The 26,638-nt window shown below is 38.5% G+C and overlaps 1 protein-coding gene across 7 annotated transcripts; it reads right to left on the bottom strand.

The window, feature by feature from the left end:
* Positions 1 to 437: 437 nt before the first annotated feature.
* Positions 438 to 19,647, bottom strand: LOC131308546 (probable inactive protein kinase At3g63330). Of its 7 annotated transcripts, none has more exons than XM_058335485.1 (21): positions 19,254 to 19,647; positions 17,556 to 17,814; positions 16,821 to 16,926; positions 16,582 to 16,723; positions 16,024 to 16,288; positions 15,437 to 15,804; positions 14,693 to 14,739; positions 14,046 to 14,196; positions 13,630 to 13,816; positions 12,515 to 12,746; positions 8,188 to 8,694; positions 7,220 to 7,277; positions 6,708 to 6,795; positions 4,879 to 4,953; positions 3,923 to 4,006; positions 3,586 to 3,729; positions 2,597 to 2,678; positions 1,521 to 1,603; positions 1,372 to 1,426; positions 799 to 924; positions 438 to 723 (listed from the first exon to the last, which is right to left on the bottom strand). In XM_058335485.1, exons 1-20 carry the CDS (start codon positions 19,528 to 19,530, stop codon positions 859 to 861), a joined length of 3,276 nt encoding a protein of 1,091 aa, XP_058191468.1. In that variant the 5' UTR covers positions 19,531 to 19,647; the 3' UTR covers positions 438 to 723; positions 799 to 858. The 7 variants fall into 7 exon arrangements, with proteins under 7 accessions (XP_058191468.1, XP_058191474.1, XP_058191487.1 ...); XM_058335491.1 differs by having other exon boundaries at positions 16,024 to 16,204; XM_058335504.1 differs by lacking the exon at positions 19,254 to 19,647 and having other exon boundaries at positions 16,024 to 16,304; positions 16,582 to 16,926; positions 17,556 to 17,599.
* Between the last annotated feature and the right edge of the window lie 6,991 nt (positions 19,648 to 26,638).

Below are 26,638 nucleotides of genomic sequence, written 5' to 3'. Positions count from 1 at the left end.
ACTGAATCCCAAGAGGTATATCCCATCTGGCACTGCATTTTTGGGTTGGAAGATGATACACCCACCGCGGCTCCCCCACCGCACCGCCCACCGCACGAATGCCGGGCCCACTCCGGCCACCGGACCTCCGATCCGAGCCGTCCAAAAATTCTAAAAAAAAAAACCGAGTGAGCTTATGCGAGAATCAATGGCATCCGACGTATGTAGGTCCTCGATCCGAACTTCCAAAAATCAGATGATCTAAGACGTTAAAAATGGAAGTTCGGATCGAGCACCTACACACGTCGGATGCTGTTGATTTTCGCGTAAGCCCACTCGGTTTTTTTTTATAGAATTTTTGGACGGCTCGGATCGGCCGTCTGGTGGCCGGAGTGGGCCCGGCGTGCGTGCGGTGGGGTGGGGGAGCCTCGGTGGGTGTATCATTTTCGTTTTGGGTTTGTTTGGATGATAAAGCTGTCAGTTGAGGAGATGCTGAAGAATTACTCACCTCTGCACCGGATAATGTATATACCAAGAGTCGCGGCTTAGATCAAATAACGACTGATTTTGCAGCAGCCTCCTCAGAGAGGCACCTAGAAGAGAACGATATTGTAGTTTCGATGCGCGTGGCTCTCCAGTTTCAGTAAACGTTTTCCGGCGCGGATCATAATTCTGGCGTGTGACTGTCTTCCCCATGTAATCAAATGACAGTGTAGTCAAAATCACGTCAAAGTGAACCGAAATCTGCAAGACAACAAAAACATCGCGAGATCAAAATGTGCAGTCTCCTAGTTTAGTTAGCATAACAAAATATAGTACCTTTTCAGCACACATACAACACATGTTTGAAATGGCACATGAACCACATTTTCCATGAGCTCATCCTTGGAGATTGGTTTGGAAATAAGGATGCTGCAGAGCCTCATCAACACTCAGTCGTTCATCCTACAATTGCAATTGCAATAAATATTCCACAATCATGTCCAAATTAAAGATGTTTTTAAGACTTGAAAATTTTCTGTTAGAACTTGTTCTAGACAAAGCAAAGATAATCTAACAAGGGAAAGTTGTCTAGAATGGTTAGTTTAAATGCGCAATGAAAGTAGTCAGGCTTTAAGGCTTTGTTAATTTTACTAACAGTACAACGAAGAGTTCCCTGCAGAGGTAACATAAATAGTAGTGAAACATCTGACTGAGTGTCGGCGACAAATATTTATTAGTTTTGCTTTCCCTATAATGTCCATTTGGACTATGTCTGTGTCAATAAACAATTCCCCCTTTTCCACCATAACATTGTTCTGTTGCCTAACCCATCTTGCTACTTTCCAGAAGAAAAAAAATAAAATTGGGCAACTTATTAAGTTAGTAAAAACAACAGATGTAATGACTTACAGGATCCCAAACTAACAATTGACGTACTAATCGCAAAGCCCAAACATTTGGAAACCTGCAAAACATGAGAAATAAGCTTATGTTGAAGCAAAACTATTATGGGATATAAAATGCACTATTCATTAAAATTGTGTGGCTTGGGAACTAACCCAATTTTGAGCGGATCTCTATTTTTTATTTGCTGGGAGAAATATTCTTCAGAGCATTTCCAGGAAGCCGGTGAATTTGCACCCTGGTTTGAAATCAACGAGCATGCTTGAGTATACGTGTGACAAACAATATATTCATTATATCTCATCCTTCTACAGCATAATTACTTACCAATGGCATAAAATGCCAGACGAATTGGTTGACTTATTTAACCGGAATCGAAATTCATACTGAGTTTTTATATACACATACCTATTGGCTACAAAAAAGCTAGTATATGAGCATTTGTTCTCCCCTTATTCCCAATTGGTTGAGTTGGATGCTTTAACACCTCTCACTATTGCTAACCATATCTCGAACCATACTTCCACACACGCATACAATTTGCCTGATACATGTACCTCCTTTCCATGAATACCCGAAAGAATCACCTCAAGTAAAGGATAATTTTCAGATTTTGCGACCGAAACCCCCTTATTCAATCCTTCTATCGACCAATAATTTACTGACTACAGTAAGTCAGGAATAGAATGGTTTGAGAGAGATTTCTCAGAAGTGTAGATCATATATAATATCTGTTTACTAGTTTGCCAAAGTGACCTTATTGTAAGTATCACATCATACCGCTTCAAAGACACATCATTGGCTGTCGTTGCAACTTGATCCACTGGTACCATGACAAAGAATATGTCCTAGAACTATGCTTGTATGTTTTTAACCACCGTAGGAATCCCTTTATGTGCTCATTAACAGCTATCAGAGGTAAGAATGACCACAAATCATTCCACATTTTTTGGCATATAAGTTCCGTAATATTTAACATTTCCTCTATAACGACCAGAGCGGATACAGAGATTATCGTCTGTCAAGTGGATGGTAGAATTCCCTATTAGCAAACATCTAAGTTTGTCATGTTATGCAAACACCTGCTACTAAAACCCATGTTTTATCATCCAAACAAACCCAAAAATGTGCAAGTGCATGTGCGTTTGTGGACGCGCGCGCGTGTGTGTGTGAGAGAGAGAGAGAGAGAGAGAGAGAGAGAGAGAGAATTCCATAAGGAAGGTAAACTTACCCCACCCTTCATACCGGATACATGATACTTTTTTGAGGAACTCACAGGCATTAAGATGCATAGTTCCATGAATGCTCGAAGTCTGGCACCACAAAGCACAACATTGATAATCGATATTAAAAGATCTACTCAAACAAGGAAGGCAAGCTTTTTTATTTACTTTCATTTGAATGCATCCTTTCTTCAATGCAGATTTTCTATAAAATTTGCCAAGGCCTATTGTAGCCGACCAAGTAGCAAGCATAACTCAAAGGTATGTTCCTAAACTTCGTAATATAATCTACGAAGGATATGAATACAACCTTCTTTTTTTTAACGGCATATGAATGCAACCTATTACCATTCTGAGGTCAAGAAAGAGTCATCATTTAAGCATAACTAAGGGTTGAAGATATTTTACAACTTAAGTAGGAAGTTGGTGTGAAGCGAAGTCCCACATCGCTTGGGTACCAAAGTAATATGAAGAATATAAGCATGCACGAGGGCACCCTCACTTCAATAGCTAGCTTTTGGGGTGAGTTCTACCCAAGACCGGAGCCGGGTATGCCAAGAATGGGTAAGGTGCGTGTCCCTGGCCTGCATGTGGCAGGTGCTGCCGAGTGAGCACACTGGGCGTGAGGGAGGGTGTGAAGCGAAGTCCCGCATCGCTTAGGTACCAAAGTAATATGAAGAATATAAGCGTGCATGAGGACACCCTCACTTCAATAGCTAGCTTTTGGGGTGCCCAAGACTGTGTAACAGTTGAACCATATTTACGCTTGCAATTAAGTGCATGATCCGATTCAACATGGTAAATAACCTTGAACTTAGGCCAGGGACTCTTGCATACGTATCAAAGATTACCTTCATAAAGCAAATGGACAGCTATCACGGATATAGTACAATCAAGGCCATTCACAATATAATTTTCTCATCTCGAAGGAGAAGAATTAAAACATTAAACAATGAATTAAGTAATAGGCTTCACGCTTCTCATTGAGAGGACTTACTTATGTGCAAGCTCTTTTAAGCCTTCATTCCAACCTTCAAGATGCTGGTCCAAAAGAGCACTCGTCAAAGCACTTATCTGAAATACATCTGGTGATCCTAAAATCAACTCTAAGAACACAACACCTGCACTCCACATATCATACCTACCAAACAAAAAAAGTGATTGCAGAATATCAGCCCATCAAACATATAATGGAAGTCCACAACTTTCACCGAATGGAGAAGCAGCAGTTTTTCTGTTTACTTGGCTTAACTTTGAAGCATGCCTTACGATTTGAGGATTTGGAAAGGAAGGCAGACATTTTATTAAGATCAACTAAATGAAACTTTACATACTTCAAAATCGTTTGCATTGGCCCTTGGTACCAACTAGAGTTTAGAAGAGCTTCTGGAGGAGTATACTCGTAAGTTTGTTCAGATCTGAAGACAAAGAAAGATAAATGGAAATTAATTAGTTAAGACAACAAGTAACGGATCATGTTTATATCTTCCAATATACCCTCCACGATACTTGGGGGGTATCACCGCAAGTTCTGAAGAAGGTTCAAAGTCTCCTACAAGTCAGAAACAACTATGCCATGGTGGGCGGAATGGTAAATCACAAGCACACATTTCATGAGAGGTCAAATATAGAGCAATCAAGCATGACCCATCCCCACACTTCCTTGCAGCTGTTGGGTAGATGAACACAGCTTTCCCATATAAAATTGGTCACATAACTCAAGTTGGTGGAGCTACAAAGCATGATGTTCTAAAATAAGCACAAAATCAACTATTGTGACATACGAAAGATATTGCACTACTCTATCGAATCCTCCAAGATAGCAATGCTTGTAGAGAAATATGTTCTGAACTAACTGACAAGTCATTGGTTATTTGCAGATAGACAAACTGAGAGAAATAGCATTAACAAAATCTACAGAGTAATTAGTTCCATCCTGAAGTGGAATGTGGTGATTAATCAAATGGTGGAACAAGGATTTTCGGACAACAGGTTTGAGAAAAGGGGCTTCCTAATTCAATAGAGTGGACAATAGCTTACTCATGTTCCTGATCAAGGGGAAAACATCAACATAATAAAAACAAGAAGCCATTACTCAGACCACCTATTTCCAAGATAGTGATGAATATGTCACGTGAACCTAGTCAGTCCATTGCAGAGCCATTTACATTGCCTACAGGAACTTGAATTATTCGCAAAACCTATCGAGATAAACATATAATAGTTGAGCTTGTAAGAAAACAATTCACAAACAATTGCAGTAGGAAAAGGCTCATAGGAGAACAAATACCTTGAAGGTCCAACAGAACCATATAAAAGCTTCATCGTAAACATATCCATCGCGCTACCAAAGTCAATCATGCGCCTAAAGATTAGGAGAGAAGACATGAATATCCAAGGCAAAACAACCTTCTTTCAAATAAAATCCCAAAAGTCACAAATTTGGAAATCAATTTGTGATGGCAGGGAGAAAAACTAACTTCAAGAACTAAAAGAAACACATACACTAACTTTGCTGGACCTGCCACAAAATGAACCAATTAAAAAAAAATGTTGGAGCGATTCAAGAAATAGAATCTAGGACAGGTACATCATATGCATTAGTTAACCACCAAAACATTTTGATTCCTAGAAAGTTCAGCCCATAAGATTGTTATGCGTCAGCAAGAGACGTATCATATGGACTTATCAGAAGCAGCACAGACCCCAAAATCAGGAATTATCTAACTCAGAAACCATGGTTGAACATTGACACGTCATGACTGTTCTTTAACATTCGCCACTAATAATTGAGACCAATACCGACCAGGTGAAAAAGAGTATGAAGGCTCAAGAATGAATGAGATGAAGCCAAGTGAATTGATTAACACATGCCTAATTTCAAAAAAGATGTCTTCACAAGTATGTTTAAGATTCTATACAAAATGACCAGTCTGACAGTCACCCCTAAGTTCAAGTTAGTATAAACAACCCTTGTCTAAAGACTGTTAAGGAATCCTATTTCACTGTTCTGCTCAACACCGTTCTAAATTAAACCGAAGTAGTAGTAATTAGTGCAAAACAAATCAAATCCAGTGGAATTCAATAAGACACACTTTCCAATAGAAAATCAGTACTCACTAGCCAATAAAGAAAAGATGAGGAAAGAAAAAGTGAAACTCCAAAAACGCGACTCCGCTCCATTTGTTCTCAAACGAAGAACCCAATGGGAAAAAATAGAGAGAGAGAGAGAATAAGAAAAAATAAGGGAGATAGAGGGAGGTACAACTGAATATGGGTCAGTATTATGGTTGGTATAGCTTCCTGAGTTGTCAATCTTGACTCCTAAGTACTCCTAAGTAGTAAGAACATACTCGCCCAGGCTGGTTCTGGATCAGTGGTTCAGCTAAACCGACTCAATGGAAGAAATGCACCTGAGAATCTGAGAGAATGCTTTAGCCATGGCACTTGCTTTTATGCAAAGAAAGGAATGACTGCCTAAATTGGCCAAACAAATATTCACTGACATTTCCGAAAAGAAAAGAAAAGAAAAGTATTCACTACAAGTCTACATCCCATCTGCAGGACTCTATTCGCTTTGGGTCTCTAGAACCAACCCCTTTCTCTGTGCACGGTCCCCAATAAGTTTTCTATCCAATTATTACTCTCATTTCTCTATCTCTCTTCACTCATTATCCCAAAAACCTCCCTCAAAACCCAAACCAAATAAAGCCGAACTGTTTGGCTGAAATCTTTCAGCTTGCTAAGTCATTTGTTGACTACTGTATGACTGAACCCCAATTCCTATTTGCCATAAAAATGAGACTAGGTAATTATTTAAGAACCTCAAAAATTGGCTTGCTTCTCATTTGATAGGAACTGAACAAGCCCAAACTATTTTGTACCTCAAACTTTCGGGATTAGGTTGTTAAGACGCCAGGAACTTGGTTACAATTTAATCCAAGAACACAAAAAGAGAAGTGTTTTTTTCTAGATACAATCAAAAAAGTTCCCTTCAAGCCTAAAATCCTTAAAATATTCCTTCAGCAGTCAATAAGTATTCACCTTCTAGCACGATTGTCCTACCAAGAATAAAAGGAAAAGGAAAATACTATAACAGATAGATACAATCTGAAGTACATTTTGGTTGTGTATCTCATATCCTTGCTTGGAATTCCTATTAAGCATCTCCCAGAGTCCTGATCTTCGAAGCAAATGACCATGTTCTCTTCAAGAAGAAAAGAAACAATCTTAGTTAATAAATGAAACCAAAAACAAAAGCATGTTCCACTCATAATCTAAAGGTAGAACCGGAAAACCATGGTACACTTCAATAAGTAGAGAGATTCTGAAGAAATAGGTCTAAAGATAAGGAAACTATCCCAAAATCAATAAAAAATTACGAGCAGCACCGCAAAAAGCAGTTTAGCAATACTCTTTAGTGAAGAATGTCCCAAACAGATCTGAAAGACTCCATGCGTTGCAAATGCCGTGCAGAAAGTTGACAACAGAATACTAACCAACAGTTTATAGGTTTAGATTGCTGTCAACAAAATCCATTCATTAGAACTATGCCAGTTCTCTTTTCTAACTATCAGTTTGTTCAGAGGTTATGTCAAGATCGTCTAAGACATAAAAATATGGTGCCTCACCAGGTTTAACATCCCTGTGGGTGATATTGCGCTCATGACAGGATTTGAGTGCCATCAACTGAGAAAAGAATGAATAAATCAGCCACCTCATAATGAAGAACAAGTTACAAAAATAACCTGAAGAAATGGACTACTTTTCAGCTTAGGTATGTGTGAAGCAGAAAAATAAGCTTATAGGCATTCTATAAAAAAAAAAGTCACAGCGTAGAGCTCCACAAGGACCACTCCACAACTCTAACAAGAAGGTACATACTTCCACAAACTAAATGATTGTAAGCAGTTACTAAGAGCTTTAAGCTGAGCTACATTGGAAGTATATGCATTGTTGTAGCCGTGGATTTCAAAATGTGTTTCACAGACACTTGTAGTAATAACATATAACTTTCACAAAGATAGCTCATCCTGAAATATATCACCGAACTAAGGGTGCAAACGAACCAAGCCGAGCTTTGGCGTGTTCGAGCTCGGCTCGTTTACTACACGAGCCTAAAAATCGAACTTGAGCTTGGCTCGGTTGTAAACGAGCCGAGCTTTTGAGTATCGAGCTCGGCCCTAAAACTCGAGCTCAGCTCGTTAACTAAATGAGTCGAGCAAAGCCGAGCCACGAGCTGCTCTCGAGCAGCTCGGTTCGTTTGCAGCCCTACACCAAACCCATAATACCACACCCCATCCATTGGCAGAGAAGTTATGACTTGTGCACACTCAAGGTAAGGTGTTTAACCACTTTGAAAGCTGGATCATCTACCTTCTTGGGATGCATCACGTGCACAGAGGTGGCGCCATGCCAAGTAACCCAAGGCAACAACTAATTTGCAAAAAAGGGATGAAATCTAGATGGTTGCCCATCCTAGTAAAGGCTCAGCATATTAGAAAAACACATATAAAAACTTGACTATAAACCACTATGTTGTCCAAGTGAAAGGATGCCCAAGTATAGAAATCATCTCAGGTGTATACAGCAGACATACCAATTGCCAGATAAGGTTGCGCATTTCCTCTTGTCCTGCCTCTGTTGTTTTCAACCAATGCCACCATTTTGATGGACGCAATATCTGGACATGTTTTGCGTGTTCATCCCTTTCATCATCAGTGCTATTTCCGACTTTTTCCGCTGTATACAAAATTTTTGACAAGGACACACCTTCGTGGCGAAATACAAGCCATATTTCATTAGATCGAGACTCGAAAGACTCTACATATCTTGCAATATGATTCAAACCTTCTTCATAGGTTACTCTCTGCAGTCTATTTCTGTATTGTGATATATTATCAAGATTCCATGCATCCCCGGTCTCATGAGCAACTGATTCATTTGTTTTCGGAAGTTCACTGAAATCTGGTTGCGATTCTTTTAAGACTGACTCCGATAGTTTAGCTGATGGCAAGCTTCCAATAAATGTAGACGCATTTAAGAAAACTTCACCAAAATACTTTTCCCGCAGGCCACTTAAGTAAACACTGGTCCCTCTCTCCACCTATTTTGCAGGATTACAGTAATTCATCATTTTGTGCTACGAAGATTAGCGTATTATGGAAAACAAACAAACATCTTCTAGTCCATCTCCTCGAGAAAGACCACACAAATGGTAAGAATACATTGCAATGTGAAAGCAGCACTAAAGTACTTGTGTACCTCAAGATGATGGGTACAACCTTACAAGAGCTAAAAAATATATTGCCTTACGAGCACCGACCCAATATGTACATAGAAATAACAAGAAAATGATTAGGAAGTAGAGTGCTTGAATAAGAAGTAGTGATCTTTATTTTCATGATCTAGCTTAGTTCTTACTAATTCCCAGCAAAAAATACTGGTTAAAAAGCTAGTAACTAATTTCTGTGTAGGCAGAAAACATAACCTCCAGATACACAAACTACTGAGACAAGGATAGTATATGTTATCAGGTGTCAACACCACCATCTGGCAGCATTTACGTTACCAAACCAAGCCTTGTGTTCCAATCGCTTGGGGTCGGCTACATGAATCATTTTCCGCCATTGAACTCTATCAATGGTCACTTGTTCACACAAACCCATTATACTCATCTCTTTGCGCACAACAGCATCTAATGTCAATTTAGGTCTACCCCTCCCTATAGCATTGTTACACAAAGCTATCTTATCCGCTCTCTTAATAACTACATCTTCTGGTCTACGGTAGACATGCCCAAACCACCTTAGCCTATTTTTCCTCAACTTCTCCTCTATGGGTGCTACATCTACCATCTCACGAACCGTTTCATTTCTAATCCTGTCTCGTCCAGTCTTACCACACATCCACCTCAACATTCTCATTTCTACTACACTCATCTTGCTCACTTGTTTCTTAACAGGCCAACATTCTGTCCCGTAAAGCATCGCTGGTCTTGTGGCAGTTTCATAGAATTTTTCCTTCAATTTTGTGGGTACCCTCTTATCACATAGTACACTAGTAGAGCTCCTCCACTTGAGCCACCCCACTTGGATCCTATGGGTCACATCATCGGCAATCTTTACTAATAATTGAGCCTAAATACCTAAAATGATCACTCTTTGGTATCTCATGATCTTGAATCATCACTCTTTCTTCATGCGCATTGCTGGTAACACTAAACTTGCACACCATATACTCAGTTTTACTCTTACTTATCCAAAAATCCTTCGACTTTAATGCTTCCCTCCACATTTATAGTTTCGTATTAACACCTCTAGCAGTTTTATCTACGAGGACAATGTCATCTGCAAATATCATACACCATGGAATATCCTCCTGAAAAATTGTCTAGTCAATTCATCTATAACTAAGGCAAAGAGGTATGGGCTCAAGGCTAACCCTTGATGCATTCCTACGGTAATTGAAAATTCACTCGTTTCCCCTACTCGTGATCTAATGGCAGTGACGACGCCTTCATACATGTCTCTAATCACCTCGATATAACCTTTGGTCACTCCCTTTCTCTCCAGAACCCACCATATGATGTCTCTAGGCACCCTATCATAAGCCTTTTCTAAGTCTATGAAAACCACATGGAGATCCTTCTTCTTTGCTCTGTGTTTTTCTACCAATCTCCTTAATTGGTAGATAGCTTCCATGGTTGATCTTCCAGGCATGAGCCTAAACTGTTTCTCTGACACCGTAGTCACCATCCTCAAGCAATGCTCAATAACTTTTTCCCACAACTTCATCGTATGGCTCATCAATTTAATACCTCTATAGTTGTTGCAGCTTTGAATATCCCTTTTATTCTTATAAATAGGTACTAAGATGCTCCTTCTCCATTCGTCGGGCATCTTCTTAATCATAATTATCTTGTCGAACAACTTTGTTAACCAAATCTTGTTGAACAACTTTGTCAACCAAGTCACTCCCAAGTCACCTAGACTTTTCCACACTTCAATAGGGATACCATCTGGTCCTAAAGCCTTACCCGATTTCATCATTTTCAAAGCTTTAACTACTTCGAACTTTTGTATTCTCCAATAAAACTCATATTATATGTTCTCGCCAGGTACATACACTTTGTCCCCACCAAAACCTCCTTCATGTTTCTCGTTTAACAACTTCTCAAAATACGACTTCCATCTATCCTTGATCGCCTCGTATTTCACCAACACCACCGAATCAATACCTTTTATACACTTAACTTGAGAAACGTCTTTAGCTTTCCTTTCTCGCAGCTTGGCAAATTTATAAATAATCTTTTCTCCATCTTTACTATCGAGTCTAGCTTAGAAATTCTCATAGGCTTTCAACTTAGCATCCCTAACGGCTTTCTTAGTTTCCTTGCTAGCTTGCTTACAACCCTGAAAATTTTTCTCATTCCGGTCATTTTACCACTTTTTAAAGCACTCCTTCTTGGCTTTTACCATGGTTTGAACCTCATCATTCCACCACCATATCTCCTTAGAAATTGGACCTTTTCCCTTCAACTCCCCAATAACTTCTTTCGATATTCTTCTAATATCGTCACCTATGGTATTCCACATATTGTCACTATCGCCTTCCACTCCCCACCGTACTTATTGAGACATTCTTTCCTTGAATACCTCTAGTTTCTCCCCTTTTAGGCCCCACCATTTAGTCCGTGGGCATCTAGTTTCCTTTCACCTTCTATTATTCCCCTTGAGACAAATATCTAAGACCAAAAGTCTATGATGTGCCACTAGACACTCTCCGGGAATAACCTTACAATCCTTACATGTCAAGCGGTCTGCACCTCTAGCAAGAATGGCAGCATTTACGTTCAGTTGCAAAAAATGTCCTAGAAAGCAAATGAATACCGCTCTTTCAAAAAGCTTTTTTACAACTACTTGACCTTGTTGAATTTGCCCTAAATGAACTTCCATAAGATATCATTTCTCCTAAGGTTCCAGGTAATAACTTATGACGAAAATAAGTAGGCATAGAGGCTCTGAAGACTTAACTTCAATTTTCTTAGTCTAAACAGCAGGCAAAGATACAACTTGAGAACATGAAATCCAGCTCACAACACAGATCCTTAGTCCACTTAAGTGACCATAAAAGAAATGCCGGACGATGAAGAGTTTGTCCACAAGTTGAACGGATGAGTACACACCACAAGCATAAACTTTGCCACGAACACAGGAATTATCCTCCATACTACAGCTCATAGGAAAAAAAAATGCCATGGTTTGTGACCGGCAGAAATGTGACTGTACACTGAAAGGACTCCATTACATTACAGGTCTAGCTAAAAATTGACGGAAAATGTGGAAAAACAACAGTTGGAAAAAAGGGAACAAATGTAGCATATTCCTAAGCACATCTAGCAGCACCGCTTCCAGTTACCTGCCGACCACAAACAGATACAGGAAAAACACAAACATAATACTTGTGTGAGCATAAACTCCCAAATAGCCATCCAAGGGGGCTTGACGAAGAGGTAGATGCACCACAAGCACTGGCAGATCTATAATAAGATCTTCCACAACCTTACCAAAAACCAAGCATTCCTATACTTTGCACAATATATACAAGATCTCACTAGACTACCACCACTGAGTATCTAAAACGTACTCATTAACTTCAGACCACAATCATTGTTTTCTGGGTGGAATTGGACATGCGAGAGTTATCTTCCTCCACAGGATAATGGGAAGAGATGAGATTTGATATCCCATCATTATAGGGGATGGACAAGGGGGATTCATCAGTCAACCGCCTTAACCTAGCTAGAGACATATAGGAATGTCGTTGAGTTCACAACATCAGGTGAGAACTAAAAAGCTTTAAGACGATCAAGAATACTTGAATAAACTAGAAAAGATGCAAGATTAGAAAATTTAATTGCTTACCATTATACGCTTTAGAATGAACAAGTTGTCCTCGGGGGCACCACGGTTAAAATCACGAGCAGATGAGTTTGTTTGAGAATTTCTACCATATGTGTCGAAGTGAAGAGTATTAAACCCTCTGGTGTTATGTTGACCCCAATTCGAAGCATTGCTGCCATCTGTACCATTCCAGTAAAACGCCAGCCAAACTTCTCCAAATGCTCCACGACCATACCGTTTCTTTAGAATGTACCTAATAACAAATAAAGGTGAATCGCATCAAATAAAGGTGAATCACGTTAAAAACCTAAAGGTCCTTACTATACGAGAAAAGAGAAACAACATACGAAAATAAATAGAATGAGATGGAAGAAAACCAGGAAGTATAAGTATTTTATCACATTGGCTCAAATAAATGAGGATTAGCACATCCAGCCAAACCAAAAAAAAATAAAAATAAAAAACCAACTTAGACTATGTTTTGCGACTAGGGAGTTACGAACTCTTTGTTTCTTCTCATTGGACTCCAGATGAGGTTTTAGTTTCGGGATCAAGATGGGATTCAATAGCAGATCTCTGGAACAACTACCAACGTATTCGTAATTGAATTGGTAATATTTTCTTTGTATATTTTAGTCTTTCACACCATTTTCTGAATTCCGCCACCTCTGCCCAAAAGGAAAAGACTATCCACAAGTGGAGAGAATGCAAACCCCTCAACTGACAACAAGCACCAGTATCAACTCGAATAAACTCCGTTCCCTGAGGCTTGTCAGCCTGAGGTGCTAGGGGTAAAGCTTTGTCTTTGATTCTAATCGCCTATCTCTCAATCTCTTTCATTCAACGGAAAAATCTCCCACATGAACTATCTGCCTTCTCTTTTCCTAGGCTACCTGTACATGTTGGATTTGATCCCAAGTCAGCCCTAGAAGTAGTCCATTTGCAGCAGCGGTATGAACCCGGCAGACTCCAAGTTTCAAATTTAAAACCGTAAAGAAGTAGATGCAGTTCAAAATAATCCAGATTAGTGCCTTGAGGAACTGCTTTGAGGAAAATCCATTTAGTGATACCGTTGTAACTTTTCGAGGCTAGGAGTCAGCAAGAGCAACAACATAAATCAAGTAAGTGAAATATACCTCAAGTCAGGCATAGCATGCTCAGCTGATCCATATTCTGAACCCATATTGTGCATAGGAATTGATTCGAGAAGACCAAGGAAACCAGCAAAGCCGTCAGGATTTAAACATTTGCCAGTATCCTCATTAACAGTCATCCCATAGTGCAAGCACATATTCTGATAGTTATACAAATTTAAAGGCCCACCTACGACAAAGCACAATTAAAAGTGGCTTTACGTACAGCTGATGACCAAAATGTCATACAGAAAGTTCAAGTTATCAATGCCACAAGATTTTCCATCTTTCGGTTGGCAAGATTAATGTATACAAACCTACATATATATGGGGAGAAATGATGAGAGCACCAATCATGTTCACATGGATAGCCTGAAAGGACTTATACTAAAACCCATCATAGGAGCAACTTTACTTACTATAATGGTAATCATGTGGCTCAGGTAAAGCCTGTGGTAAGTCATACTTATGATGCTGGTCAGCCTTCTGAACCCAGAATGTATGATCCACATCTTCGTTAAGGTTCTCGGATAGATAAAAATGACCAACTGTGCCATGCTTTTTTCCAACCTAAACAAAGAGGGAAATCCATCATCATCATCCAACAGCTTCCCCCTATTTATGCCAAACCATTGAAAAAGCAAAACAGTTTGCCCATCTAAAGAGGCAATACCCATAAGATTTATCAAACCAAATAACTCAGACCGCTCAATCACTTTTAACATAGAAAAAATAGATGGAGTATGCTCAACTGCCTGTTCCAACTAAATCTACAGCCAAACCCCTTAATTAGAAAAACACTAGTAGTCATCTAAGAAGTAATAACCAGAAGAAATAATCGAACTAAATAACTCCAAAGTTCAACCACAGAACTTCTTGTGAATGGTAATGGATTTTGTTATTGGCTTTTGGAAGTTTCTAGGGTGATGATCAGAACCCAAGCTTTAAGCGAGTAGAACAAGCACACTTACCACTTCAGTTGACATCAATTTTAATCACTAACTTGAGCACCGCGAGATAGCAATATAGGAAAAGAGAAATCCAAATGCTTGCTTTTGAGCCTTACCAATAACCTGTCAAACTTGGCCACAACTGGATGAACATGCTCCAATTCTAGAAGGATAAAAAAAATTGACAAAGGTTAGGCAAAAACAAAAGTTAAGCGCATGGCCAAAGTACAAAAACAGAAAATTGTCACATTGATGTCTGAACATAGATTTAACATGAGGACATGATAACAGTAAAGGCAGACAGTTGGACCATGAAAAACATCGTGTGGTGTACTTCACATAGGATTCATTTCCTAGAATATGTAACATGGAACGTATGATTAGCACCTGAATCATAGAAAAGTTCGACCATGGAAATGACAAGTGGAAGATATTCTGAAGCACAGTCAAATATGAAAAATTCTGTGCCCAGTTCAAGCACATGATTGACATGGACGAGAACAGAACATGCCTTGTTGATTTCAGACTTTGTTCAAGCACGTTAAAAAAAAGAAGTTACGAGTCATAATTCAATTTGAGACCGACGGAGGGTAAATAGTTTTAAGTCATAGAGGCATTGATCTTCGCAGCAATTTCAAAAAAAACCCCTCTATTTTAAGTACTTTTTTCCACCATGATCGGTATCTAATAAAAAATGTCTAAACTCAAAGCTGGTAACCCTTTTTTATTAACACATCTATGCTATATCAGAACTCAATCTTTATGAAGTTTTAACATGATTAGGATAGGCCATTCTGGTTCTAAATCAATGACCGTGAAAAAATGTAGCCAATTGGAAAGTTTAAGAATACTAAAATTACCTGACTCTTCACCTATGAATTTTTGCACTCCAAAAGCTAACTGGTCGAATTTCCCCACTCCATGTAACTGTTCCTTCATCGACGACTGAGAGAAAACAGTTGATTTAAGTGGAACTACAACAACTGCCATGTTGTCCATACTACCTTTTTCTGAAGCACTATCCACGATGCAATCAGCTAACGAGTATGAGCATGACGCAGCAAGTTCTGACATCACAGTGCCATGATTATCTACATCCCAAAACAGATCACAAACATCCTGTGGGCTGAGCTTCTCAAAGATACCATCGGATGCAGCCACCAGGTAGCTGTCATTGGGAGTCAGAGATTGCCAATCTGTCACCTCAGGCGACGATATGACGCCATACCTGATAACATCATGAGAGAAACTGAATGAGAATAATCCGTGTGCGGGTACGGAAAATAAGGAATCAGCACAAAATGCAAGTAAGGCCCTTCAGTGGTGATGATGTGAAAACAATAGTTAGAGTGCATCTAGAAACTCTTTTATCAAGCAGGAACACTCTTTTATCAATCAAGAAGAAATAGCAAACTTTCATTATTTTCTTCTTACAGTGAGCCCTCACCTTTTAAAGAAGATATCGCCAATAGCTCGCGAAACAGCCAACTGACCATTGACTCGCGACACACCAGCCCACTCTTCGACATGACCACCAGCAGATTCGACTCGGTACCTTTCGTCATCTCTATCTGGATGGTGATCGCTTGTCAGTTCCTTAGCACAAAAATGAGGTAATCCATTGGAAGCTGCCAATTGAAATCCGTTATTGAATTTAATGGGAGAAATAGCACCATCACGACGTCTCTGCCTGTATAACCTTAACAAAGTGGCTGCGATTTGTAATAACTGAAAAATAATCAACTTTCAACCATAATAAATAAAAATGAAGAAAAAAACACGCTGTGCTACCACAAACATTCAAGCACGCAATGACATGATACTATGAATGTTCAGAACAGGATATCTTATACCAATGCATATGCATAATCCATTATGGTATAAACTATAAACATTTGCATTAAAGCACTAAACAAATAACTTTATACCAATGCATCTATATCATGTTATAAACATTGGCATTACAACACTAAACAAATAAGGTTTTAGCCAAAATCTACAAGACCTTTAGCCTCCGATGGAGATTGAAATTCTTCAGAGCACAAAAGAGCCTTCGAGTCTCCAACATTAGCAACTAAGATTTTCCCATCTGCTAGTAGTATAACAGTGGCGGTAGAACCTGAATCAAGATTATCTCTAGATGCTTCCTTGACGAATCAATTACTTAAATGTTAGAATTAGAGCAAAAGCGGGGGACAAATTTTGAAGATAAAAAATAAATAACAGATAAAAGTTAGAACTCACCTTAGAAAATGCTACATCAATATCATGAATTGCCCTCAGTAATGATTCCTTCAAAATTTCCAAGTGAAAAGATCCACTAAAGATCGCAGATGATGTTAGCTTAAACCTACGAAGTCGTTCAAAACTTTATTACTTGCATAGACACGTACATACATACCATAATAGCTCAAAGTTACAACACTTCAGGCCCTTTTAGATAACAAAAGGTTTTAGGTCGCCAAACAGACATTTCATGACCGGACAACCCCAGAAAACTAAATCAGTGTACATATGAGTGAACTACTAAGTCAACTTTAATAAGAGAAACACTTCAAAGAAATGACATAATTAACATGTATTCCACCTAACCATCTGAGCATCAGAAAGCTAATTGCTGAAATATAGAAAAATGACATCTCAGTTTTGGACACCAACACCATTACGAGCAAGTTCTAGATGCAGTTCAAATTTAATGTTGTCCCGTGCATTTGAATAAGTGAACAACGATTCACTCATCATGATTATGTTAGTTGTTTGAGGAATATTCAACACTAGCAGGTCCAAACATGCTATAAGCCTATTCAATACTCATTCCTCCTATATGCAAGCAATGAACCATTTTTCTATATGGGGAACAAGTTAGGCAAAAAACTTGCTGAGACCAATTGTGCGTTAACTATAACCTCTCACTACGATATAGTATGCACAAAGTGGGCCCATACACAAAAATTAAGGAGGTTGGGAAAGAGAACTCACCTTTCATGATCTGATGCATGCCAATTCCCAACATCTTCCCAATTAATTGCTTGAAAAGTAAGATAAGGTTCTTCGTTATCTGGCAACATCCCCACGGACCTTTTCGATATAAACAAAAACGTGCTGTCAAGAAGAAAATACGTATGCAACACGAAATACTCTAGCAATAGCTTTGAAGCCATCTCACTGGCTTCAGCACCATTATGACCATCAAAAACAGCCATGATACCAACTATAACCTCTGTAAGTCCTGAAGGACCTGCTTCATCATCAACACAAAATTTATGAGAGTTAGTACTCACCTAATAGGCCATAAAACGCAAATCATCGTCAGCTTATCAGCTAATATTCATGAGATCAAAACCAGGAAAAGTATATTTCTTCATATTTTTGTTTGCAATTGCATCCTTGCTATCATTCTCAGTAAGTGGAGTAACCAAAATTGAACTTAATCCAACCTGCAATATGTCCAACACCAGACTAGAAACCGAAAATTTAGATAGTCTAGTTGGAACTCTAAAGACATTTTAATTAATTGTTGCAAGTTATAACTCGTAAGTTATATCCTTCTCATCAATATTAGCCTTGTCATGAACACTATCTCAATAACATATTAGAGTCTAGCCATCATGAGAAGTCCTCATATCACAATAACAAGATCCGCCTCCACATGCCCCGACACTACAGAGTCTTGTATTGTATTTCAAATTTACTTTTAGATCCTTCGATTGCAAGGTTATACAGACACAAACATAAACATAAGCTTGATCTCATTTCTCCTCTTTTTTCAAAAAAAATATAGGCGACCTGTCTTGGAAATTGGACTAACACCTATTCAAGCGTAAAAGTTGTTGAAGAATATATATAACAAATATTAGCAACTTTTTCTTCAATTCTGGATGATAAATAATATATACAAAATAAAGAAGAAAGAGAACTAGACAAGAAAGATTAGGGGCAGATGGATATGTTCGTTATTTGATTTTGTTTCCCTCTTGAACTAGGGGTCTTAAGAATACTTTTTTCATAAAGCGGGGTCTCATTTTACCCCAGAGCAAAGCCCCGTATAGACTCGTCCAATAGACTTGCTGGACCTAATTGAGTTGATAACACCTAGGAGATTTCAAATCTCAGACATAGGAAGTGACAAGTAACTAAGTTTCAAGCCTGACAACCATTCCAAGCCCCTTGCGGTTGGTTTTCAAGCATACTTTCACTATCCTGAACCCTATGTAGCACCGACACGGACACGCAACCTGACATGATATGACACCGACACTTCGACGCACAATTTTAAAAAATTGGAGGACGCCACACGTTGTGGATACGTTATAAATAATATTTATGTATCCAACTATTTGAACACAAAAGGCTCTAATTCTAAATAGGTAGCACCATATATACCTTGCATCGTATTTATCGTCACAGCATTCACAAAAGTATTCCGACAAAAAATGTCATTATATATGTGTTTACATCAAAAACGTCATTAGAAAACATCTCAGACTCCTAAAATTCGCTCTCAAACTACTAAAATTCGCAAGAGTGGGTATTGAGAGCACTGGCGGAGGGTCATAAGGATGATGTGACTAAGATCGTGAACGATATCATTCTTAGTGATAATTGTGTCTTTTCAGTTCCTTACCTAATATTTCGAACCAAATCAGAAAAAAAAAACTAGGAAAAATATGTTGCTACCGGGAAAGGGAATCCGAAGATCAAGGACGCAGAGGGTGCGATCCTCCTGAGACTTCCGCAGCCCCTGATGCGTAGCCGACTGACACCTCGCCGTAGGCGGTGAAGCGGAATAATCCGAGAGCTTCCAGCGAGGGCATTTTGGGGACTGAAACACAGCCAGAGCACCGCCTTCTCTGTACACCATCAAGCACGTCGACGATTCTCCTTGAATGCGCATTGGTAAGCAAAGAAGGAACCCTAGCAGGACCAGGTGAATTCCGCATCTCTTCTTCTTCATCTGTTGACAGATGCTTACGAGAACTGGCGAGGTTTTTAGAGAGAGAGAGAGAGAGCTGTCATGAGGATGAGTGAATTGAAAGAGAGCGGAAAATTAACAGAATAGCGCGAAAAAAGGAAAGAGAAAAGCCGTCCGTAATTTTTTGTTTGCTGACAAAAAATTAACACAAATGCGTAGTTTTTTTTTTTTACACTTCAAATGTTTCCTTAATTTTTGCTCATGTTTCCTTATTGGAATGTCCCAAATTTTTAATTTTTCAAGATTATAGAAATGGGTGAAGTTTCAATTATACCCCTTTTAAATTTACAACGTAATTAAAGTTAAAAGGGTAGTTTTTGAAAATCTAATAAACAAATAAATTGGGATGGAGTGAGTATTTTCGGACGAGATGGAAACCATTGGGTTTCTCCTCCGATTGTGAGCCCCATCGTGCATTCATTGCGATAATTTGAATTATTTATTTTATAGATCCCGCAAATTAATGTATTCATGCAAAAAAATTAGTTTGATTGGACATTGATAAGTATATCAAAAATTAAATTATTGAATTTTTGTATATAAACACAGATGGCCTAGATTCTGTCAATAATTTTTAAGTTAAAATGTCCATGATGCGGGCGTAGTAGTCCCTTTGCGGGTATATTTGAAATGTCAATGCTGGAATTCTGTCAATAATTTTTAAGTTAAAATATCTATGACTGTTTATTTTATCTAACCAAAATTTAATTTTTGATATACCTATCGACATCCAACAAAACTGATTTGTTGCATAAATATACTATTCTACGGACCCTACAAGATAAACAATAATTACCGCAATAAACGCACGATAGGACCCATAGATCGATAGCCTCGTCCAAACCTAACTTATTCTCAAAAGGAGAGGAAAAGCGTTTTCCCAGGTAGGGATGGCAACGGGACGGATCGGAAGCGGATATTGCAATATCCGAATCCGAACCCTCCACCCGCCCTTTGAATCCGCCCCGAACTCCGAACGGATTATATTTTTATCCTCCATCCCCGATCCGCACGGGGAACGGATATCCGAATCCGAATTTGGGGAGAAAAAAAAACAGATTAGAACTCGATAAAAAAAAAACTCAGATTGAAAAAAAATAAAAAAAATAAAAGTAACATGGAGAGGGAGTCTCGCTACCGCGTTCCTGAGAGGAGATTGCCGCATCTCTCCGTTGCCGGAGGGTTTTTTTTTAAAGAGGGGGAGGCGGGTTGGGGAGGAGAGAGAGAAGGGGGAGAAGTCATGGGCAAGGAGGGTTGTGTGAAGTGGAGTCAATTGGGTAGGAGACTGACTATTGACTAACAAAAAAATAAGAGGTATTTATATAGTCGGATATTCAGAGGTGGATCAGATATCGAATTCGGGGCGGATCGGATATCGGATTCAGGGTGGATCGGATTGGAGGCAGACTTACCTCCGAATCCGATCCGATCTCCGAATTTTTTTTGAAAAATAAATCCGAATCCGCCCCGATATCCGAAAAATCCGATTCGTTCGGGACGGATAACGGATCGGATACGGACGGATCGGCCAAGATGGCCATCCCTATTCCCAGGTGGTTGGTCAAGTCGCGGTCTCAGTGTTGCGCTCCGTTTGGATGTTAAAAAAACTGATTTTTCTAATTTTGTTGTTTTTTAGAGAAAAATTAATTGGGTGGTATTTTAGTGCTTTTATTCAGGAATACATTTGAAGTGTAAAAAAAAAAAACTCAATTTGCATGTGATAGGTTTAAGTTGATTAATACTCCGTGTTTTATTTTTTATTTTTTTTGCCTTCTAAACTATGGATATGTTCATTTTGATGAGCATTAGAAAGTTAGGAATTGTGGTTCCTGCTTTGGAATTTTAAAACATTGCTATTAAGGATCTCCGCTAATTTGAGGTTGAATTTTTATTTTTTTTTCGCTTTAGCTTTGGCCCCTCTAAAATTTAATCTTATAGCATGTTGAATATCGCAGGCTGTTGGTCAAGTCGCGGTTGGTGTTACGCTCCATTTCGATGTGGGAAAACATGGTTTTTTTAATTATTTTATTCTGGAATTTTTTTAAATTGGGTGCTATTTTACTGCATTTATTCGTCAAGAATACATAGATTCAAAACTATCTCCATGTATATATCATATTCACATCACGTCTGCCAAACAAAAATTATCTTCTCCACAAAAGACTTGGGTCTAGTACTCTAGATATTACTTTTATTTTGGCCAATGTTAAATCTGCCTGCTATATTAGAGGTTATGGCCATCCAAATTTAGCAAATTCCCATTTTTTGTTGGTTAAGAGGAGAACTGGATAAGGTTAAATATAGGAGGCCCCCGCTTGGTTATATGACTCGGCATATTTATTACTCCTAAAATAATGTAGAAGCTTCATTCAACACCGATACAAAATAATGTTAAAGTTTTATTCAACAGTATAAACACGTATGATAAGTACACTATTTGAATATAAAATATATTGATAGTGCATCTTCTTTCGCTCCTTTGCACAATTAGACTTTCCAAGTTAGATATTGTCTAACACTAGGCGCACATCAGTACACTTATCATTTCAATATAGTATGGCTCGATCTACTTCAAAGAAAAATGTAGTGTGTTATCTCTATCCATAAAAATAAAAAATATATATGCCAAGTACGACCTAGAAAAAAGAAGAAAAAATGGCCACGTATGGAAAGTGATGCAAGAACATCACTTGACGCATAACTCTTTAAACAACATAGTAAATATTACGCGAACAGTATCTTTACAGTTGTCATGCACTATGAGTTTTAGAAAGTACTAGAACAACGCAGAAGGTTCATCCGTGTAGTCCTCTATGTTTTTTAGTTTAAAGATATATTCTTAGTAAATATCACGCGAACAGTATCTTTACAGTTTATAATGCGCTATGAATTTTAGAAAGTACTAGAACAACGTAGAAGTTTCAATCGAGTAGTCCTCTATTTTTTTAGTTTAAAGATATATTCTTAGTAAATTATTGGTATGTGTTGTCTTTCTTGCCCTTTGCACATTGAGACTTTCGAAAGTTTGCATGTGGGGTTATTCATTTTCTAATGCAGCAGGAATCATTTTGATATAATATTCCTTGATCTACTTAAATTAAATAAGTTATCTCTAACCCCAAAAAGCAGGGCACGATGACCAAACAAATTTTTTTTTTATCGGGCATAGAAAGTGTTTCAAAGGCCATCTTGAGCATGCCTTGGCAATCGTTTGTCATGCCTTGTTTAGTCCGATTTGGCATGTCTAAGTTGCGCGAGCAATTGAAAGAGCTTGCCATTTTCGGATTTTTTTTTTCTTCTCGAGCATTAACCACCAATTGGATATGTGGCAACAAGGAGTTATAGTAGATTCTTGACACCTGTATCATATTTGCAATAATTGACATTTGACAGTAGTCAATGTTTGGATCTAAAACACTCACACACACACACTCTCTCTTTAAAAACAACGGCGGCTAGGTTTTCCTTGGGGGATCCCCCTTCTCTGTTCTCGTCCGTTTTGGATTAATTCCGACTTGGCTGTGAAGTGAGTTTGTCCGCCGTGCTGGCTACCGGCCGTGGGTTGGTTGGCCGATTTGGTCTGGCTCCTCCTTGTCCTCTCAGATTTGGTTCATCCTCGGTCGACGGTGGTTTTGGGTGGCAATAATCTTTGAGGGTGGGTGAGGGTTTCCTTTTTTCTGCATTGTTTTTGTTCTTACCGGCTGGTGTTCGGGTTTCTCCGGTCTAGGTCTCCCGTAGATCCGACTTGTACTAGTTTGGGTCTCCCCCAGATCCGGTGGTTTGTGGGTGGTGGGCAATAAAGTTTGAGTAGGAGTGGTGTTTGGTCGGATTTGAGGGTTGCTGTGGTCGGTGGCTGTACGGTTGTGTTATGGGAGTTTTCAGGTAGCGGCAACAATGATGCTTTTGTTGGGGATCTTTGTATCGGCTCCGTTTTGGTTGTCTTGCCCGAGTTGCTCTTTTTTTGGGCCGGCAGCGACAATTAGAGGGTGAAGGGGGGTCTAGTCTCGGCTGCCATGGTCACTTGGGCCTGTCAGAGTTTTCTCCGGCATTGCCTTGGTTCTCGCGTCCGGAGCTTCGCGTGCCAGCGGAGGCTTGCCATGGAATCTCCTCGGAGTTTTCCCCTTGCTGGAATGGTTCTCTGCTCCAGTTCTGTTAGACTTGTCCCACATTGCTCATCTAAACCACACAAGCTTGGTTAATAAAATCTAGAGGCTACTTCACCTATTGCCAATTGATTTTAGGTTGGAACCCTCCAAGAAATCTAACATGGTATCAAAGCTAGGTCTTGGGTGGCCTCACATCGTATGGTTAAGTCTCCGTCGCCCAAGTCAACTCATCAATTCATACCTCCACGTGCATCCGGGCTGCACGTGAGGGGTCGCCCGAGTCAAATCTCTTATTTCTTCAATTCGTACCTTCACGTGTATCCGGGCTGCACGTGAGGGGGAGTGTTAGACTTGTCCCACATCGCTCATCTAAGCCACCCAAACTTGGTTAATAATATCTGGAGGTTACTCCACCTATTGCCAATTGGTTTTAGGTTGGAACCCTCTAAGAAATCTAACATGGTATCAGAGCTAAGCCCTGGGTGACCATACATCGTGTGGTCAAGTATCTATCGCCTGAGTCAGCCGACAATCGTTATGGACTGTCGCCGTTTTCCTTTACACTTGTATTTGTTTGTTGTTTTCGATTACATTTGTTCTTATTGTGTAATGGTTTGTGCTGGGATTTTGTTTGAGATCTCTCTGTCTTGTTCCGGAAGAGATTCTCATATTGGTACCTTGTGTTGATTTGCTTTTTTGCAGGGTATCATAGGGTCCCGGATTAGGTAGTTTGGTGCACTCATATGTTTTACGATGTAATCTTCACCTTCAAACTTGAATGAATTGATTGAATTAAAAAAAAAAAAGAGAGAGAGAGAAGTTTGGATCTACTTTTATTTTCACCTAAATAGTTTCGTAGCAAAGTGTGCTAAATTAACCCCCCCCCCCCCCGAAAGGGTCTCATTTGCCTTTAATGGCTTCAATTGACATGTGTATCATTTTTTACTAGCTTTTTGGGCACGCGATGTATGTGCAAGTGATGAGGATGAATGTGGATCCCACCATACGTTTATTGTTAAAATCCGAATCATTTATCTTGTAGGACTCATAGTGTAGTATATTCACGCAAAAAACAGCTTGATAGGATATCGATAGATCAATCAAGAGTTCAATTTTAGTTTATAAAAATGGATGGTTTGATCCTGTTAAGTTAAATTGTCCACGACCATCCATTTTATAAACCGAAATTTAAATTTGATACACCTATTAATGTCCGGTTAAGTTAATTTTTTGAATAAGTATACTACTTTGCAGACCCTACAAGATAAACAATTCAGATTGACAATTAACGCACTGTGGGGTCCAAAATGATGGTGGTGAAAAATCCATAGTTTTCGCAAAACAGTCAAAGAAATTTCCTATCTTTTCAACGTGGAACAGAGAGAGGTTTTTTGATGAAAACAAGGAATGCATCCTCACCCAAATTATTTTCTTTTAGGAGTAACTCCAAATTGGGAATCACCTTCCTTTTTCCATGATCAGTGCTCTGGTGCTTGATGTATATTGAAGGAGAAATTGTGAATTACTGTGCTCAGGGAGATTAGCATTTAAGTAGGACGCTGACAGGAGGAGCAGTTATGGAACTACCCTTGTAGTTAGAGAGTGAACATAGTATTTCCTTTTTTTTTTTGGAAGGGTTTGTTATACTTCAAAAAGTCTATACAACTTCAACAAAAAAAAAAAAAAAAAACCAAAAATTGCTCTCTCTTTGTATATTAGAATAGGATAGTTATATATTTAGAAGTCATATGACACTCTTGGCGGCTCAATCTTAAAAAAGAAGAAAAAAGAAGAGAGTTAATGACTGTTTGTTCTTAAACTAACAATTTTAAAGAAAAAGGAGAGTGCAAAAACCACCTTATATCGATTTTCGCACTCCCCTTGAAAGTGTGGTAAGTAACAGTTTGGAGAGTGCGAAAATCACTCCCCAATAAATGTTATCGATGTTTTTTAATTTTTCTTTTTGAATTTTTTCATCAGACCATATGCAGTTTAATATTCCTACTTGTGGCCGTGGGCGAGTTGACAAAAGTTCCTCCACTAAGGACAGGTTGACCCATTCCAGAACGGATTTTAAATACTTATTTTTTTAAAAGGCAATTTTAAGCTTAAAAATAATGGATTTAATAAAATCTAAAAATACGCAATATAGATCTTGTTTGAAAGATTTCATGGTGCAAAAAAATCAAAAAATTATTTTTCATTTACATTATTTTTGAATTTGAAAATGTGAAATAAGTACTTATTTTTTAAGAAAGTGTTCTGGAATGAGTCGCATTCTTAGAAAGAGTGGTCAACAATCTTCAACTTCATGGTTTTTATCAAGATATTTGAAGAAATTTTTTCGCGATGAATAAAAAAAGTATAAAATTTATAAATAGGAAGTTTAAAAAAGTCTACAAAAGTTTTAAATTGGATTAAGTTTTTTTTTTTTTCCCGAATCTAGCAACGATTCAAAGTAAAAAAGAACAAACACGATGTTACTTGCAGAAATTCATTTTTATCCAATTTTAATTGTTCATTGAAAAGTATAAATAACACAACTTTTTAGAAGTGTTAATCCAGAGAAGAGCTACGTCAAGGGCTGCAATTGAATCAAATTGCTTGTGGGCAGGTCTAAGCTTTGCTCGACTCGTTTAGTATGAGACTATAAAGGAGCATCAACTCCACTTCACTATACTTGTGAGCTTGAGTTTCAATGGGTGGGATTTGGATAATTGAAAGACGAAATAAGTGGTTTTGGTAGTTTAAGGACGAAGTAGAAAAATGAGTGATAGTTTGACAGATAAAAATACAAAAAACCCTTCTTCATTTTTTATCAACTTTGCTCTATATTTTTATACTTGGCCAATATTTCTTGCCGAGACAAAAAAAACATGACATAAAAATTTGTCCTGAATCTTACGAAGATTAAAAGAAGGAAATGACAATGTCAAAATTGTTTTTGTTGGTGAAAAAATTCTAGCGCACAAAAGATTTGTACC

The sequence above is a fragment of the Rhododendron vialii genome, chromosome 1a (genome assembly GCF_030253575.1).
Source record: "Rhododendron vialii isolate Sample 1 chromosome 1a, ASM3025357v1".
NCBI classification, from domain to species: Eukaryota; Viridiplantae; Streptophyta; class Magnoliopsida; order Ericales; family Ericaceae; genus Rhododendron; species Rhododendron vialii.
Note: the sequence above shows the minus strand (reverse complement) of the source record. Positions and strands in the feature narration are given on the sequence as shown.

Excerpts from the sequence above, each read along its gene's own strand:
- LOC131308546 (XM_058335485.1), bottom strand. The coding sequence starts at position 19,530 with ATGAAGAAGAAGAGATGCGGAATTCACCTGGTCCTGCTAGGGTTCCTT. Across the intron at positions 13,817-14,045 it reads GCCACATGATTACCATTATA|GTGGGCCTTTAAATTTGTAT; the intron begins GTAAGTAAAGTT and ends GCTTTGTCGTAG. Across the intron at positions 6,796-7,219 it reads CCACAGGGATGTTAAACCTG|AGAACATGGTCATTTGCTTC; the intron begins GTGAGGCACCAT and ends TTCTTCTTGAAG.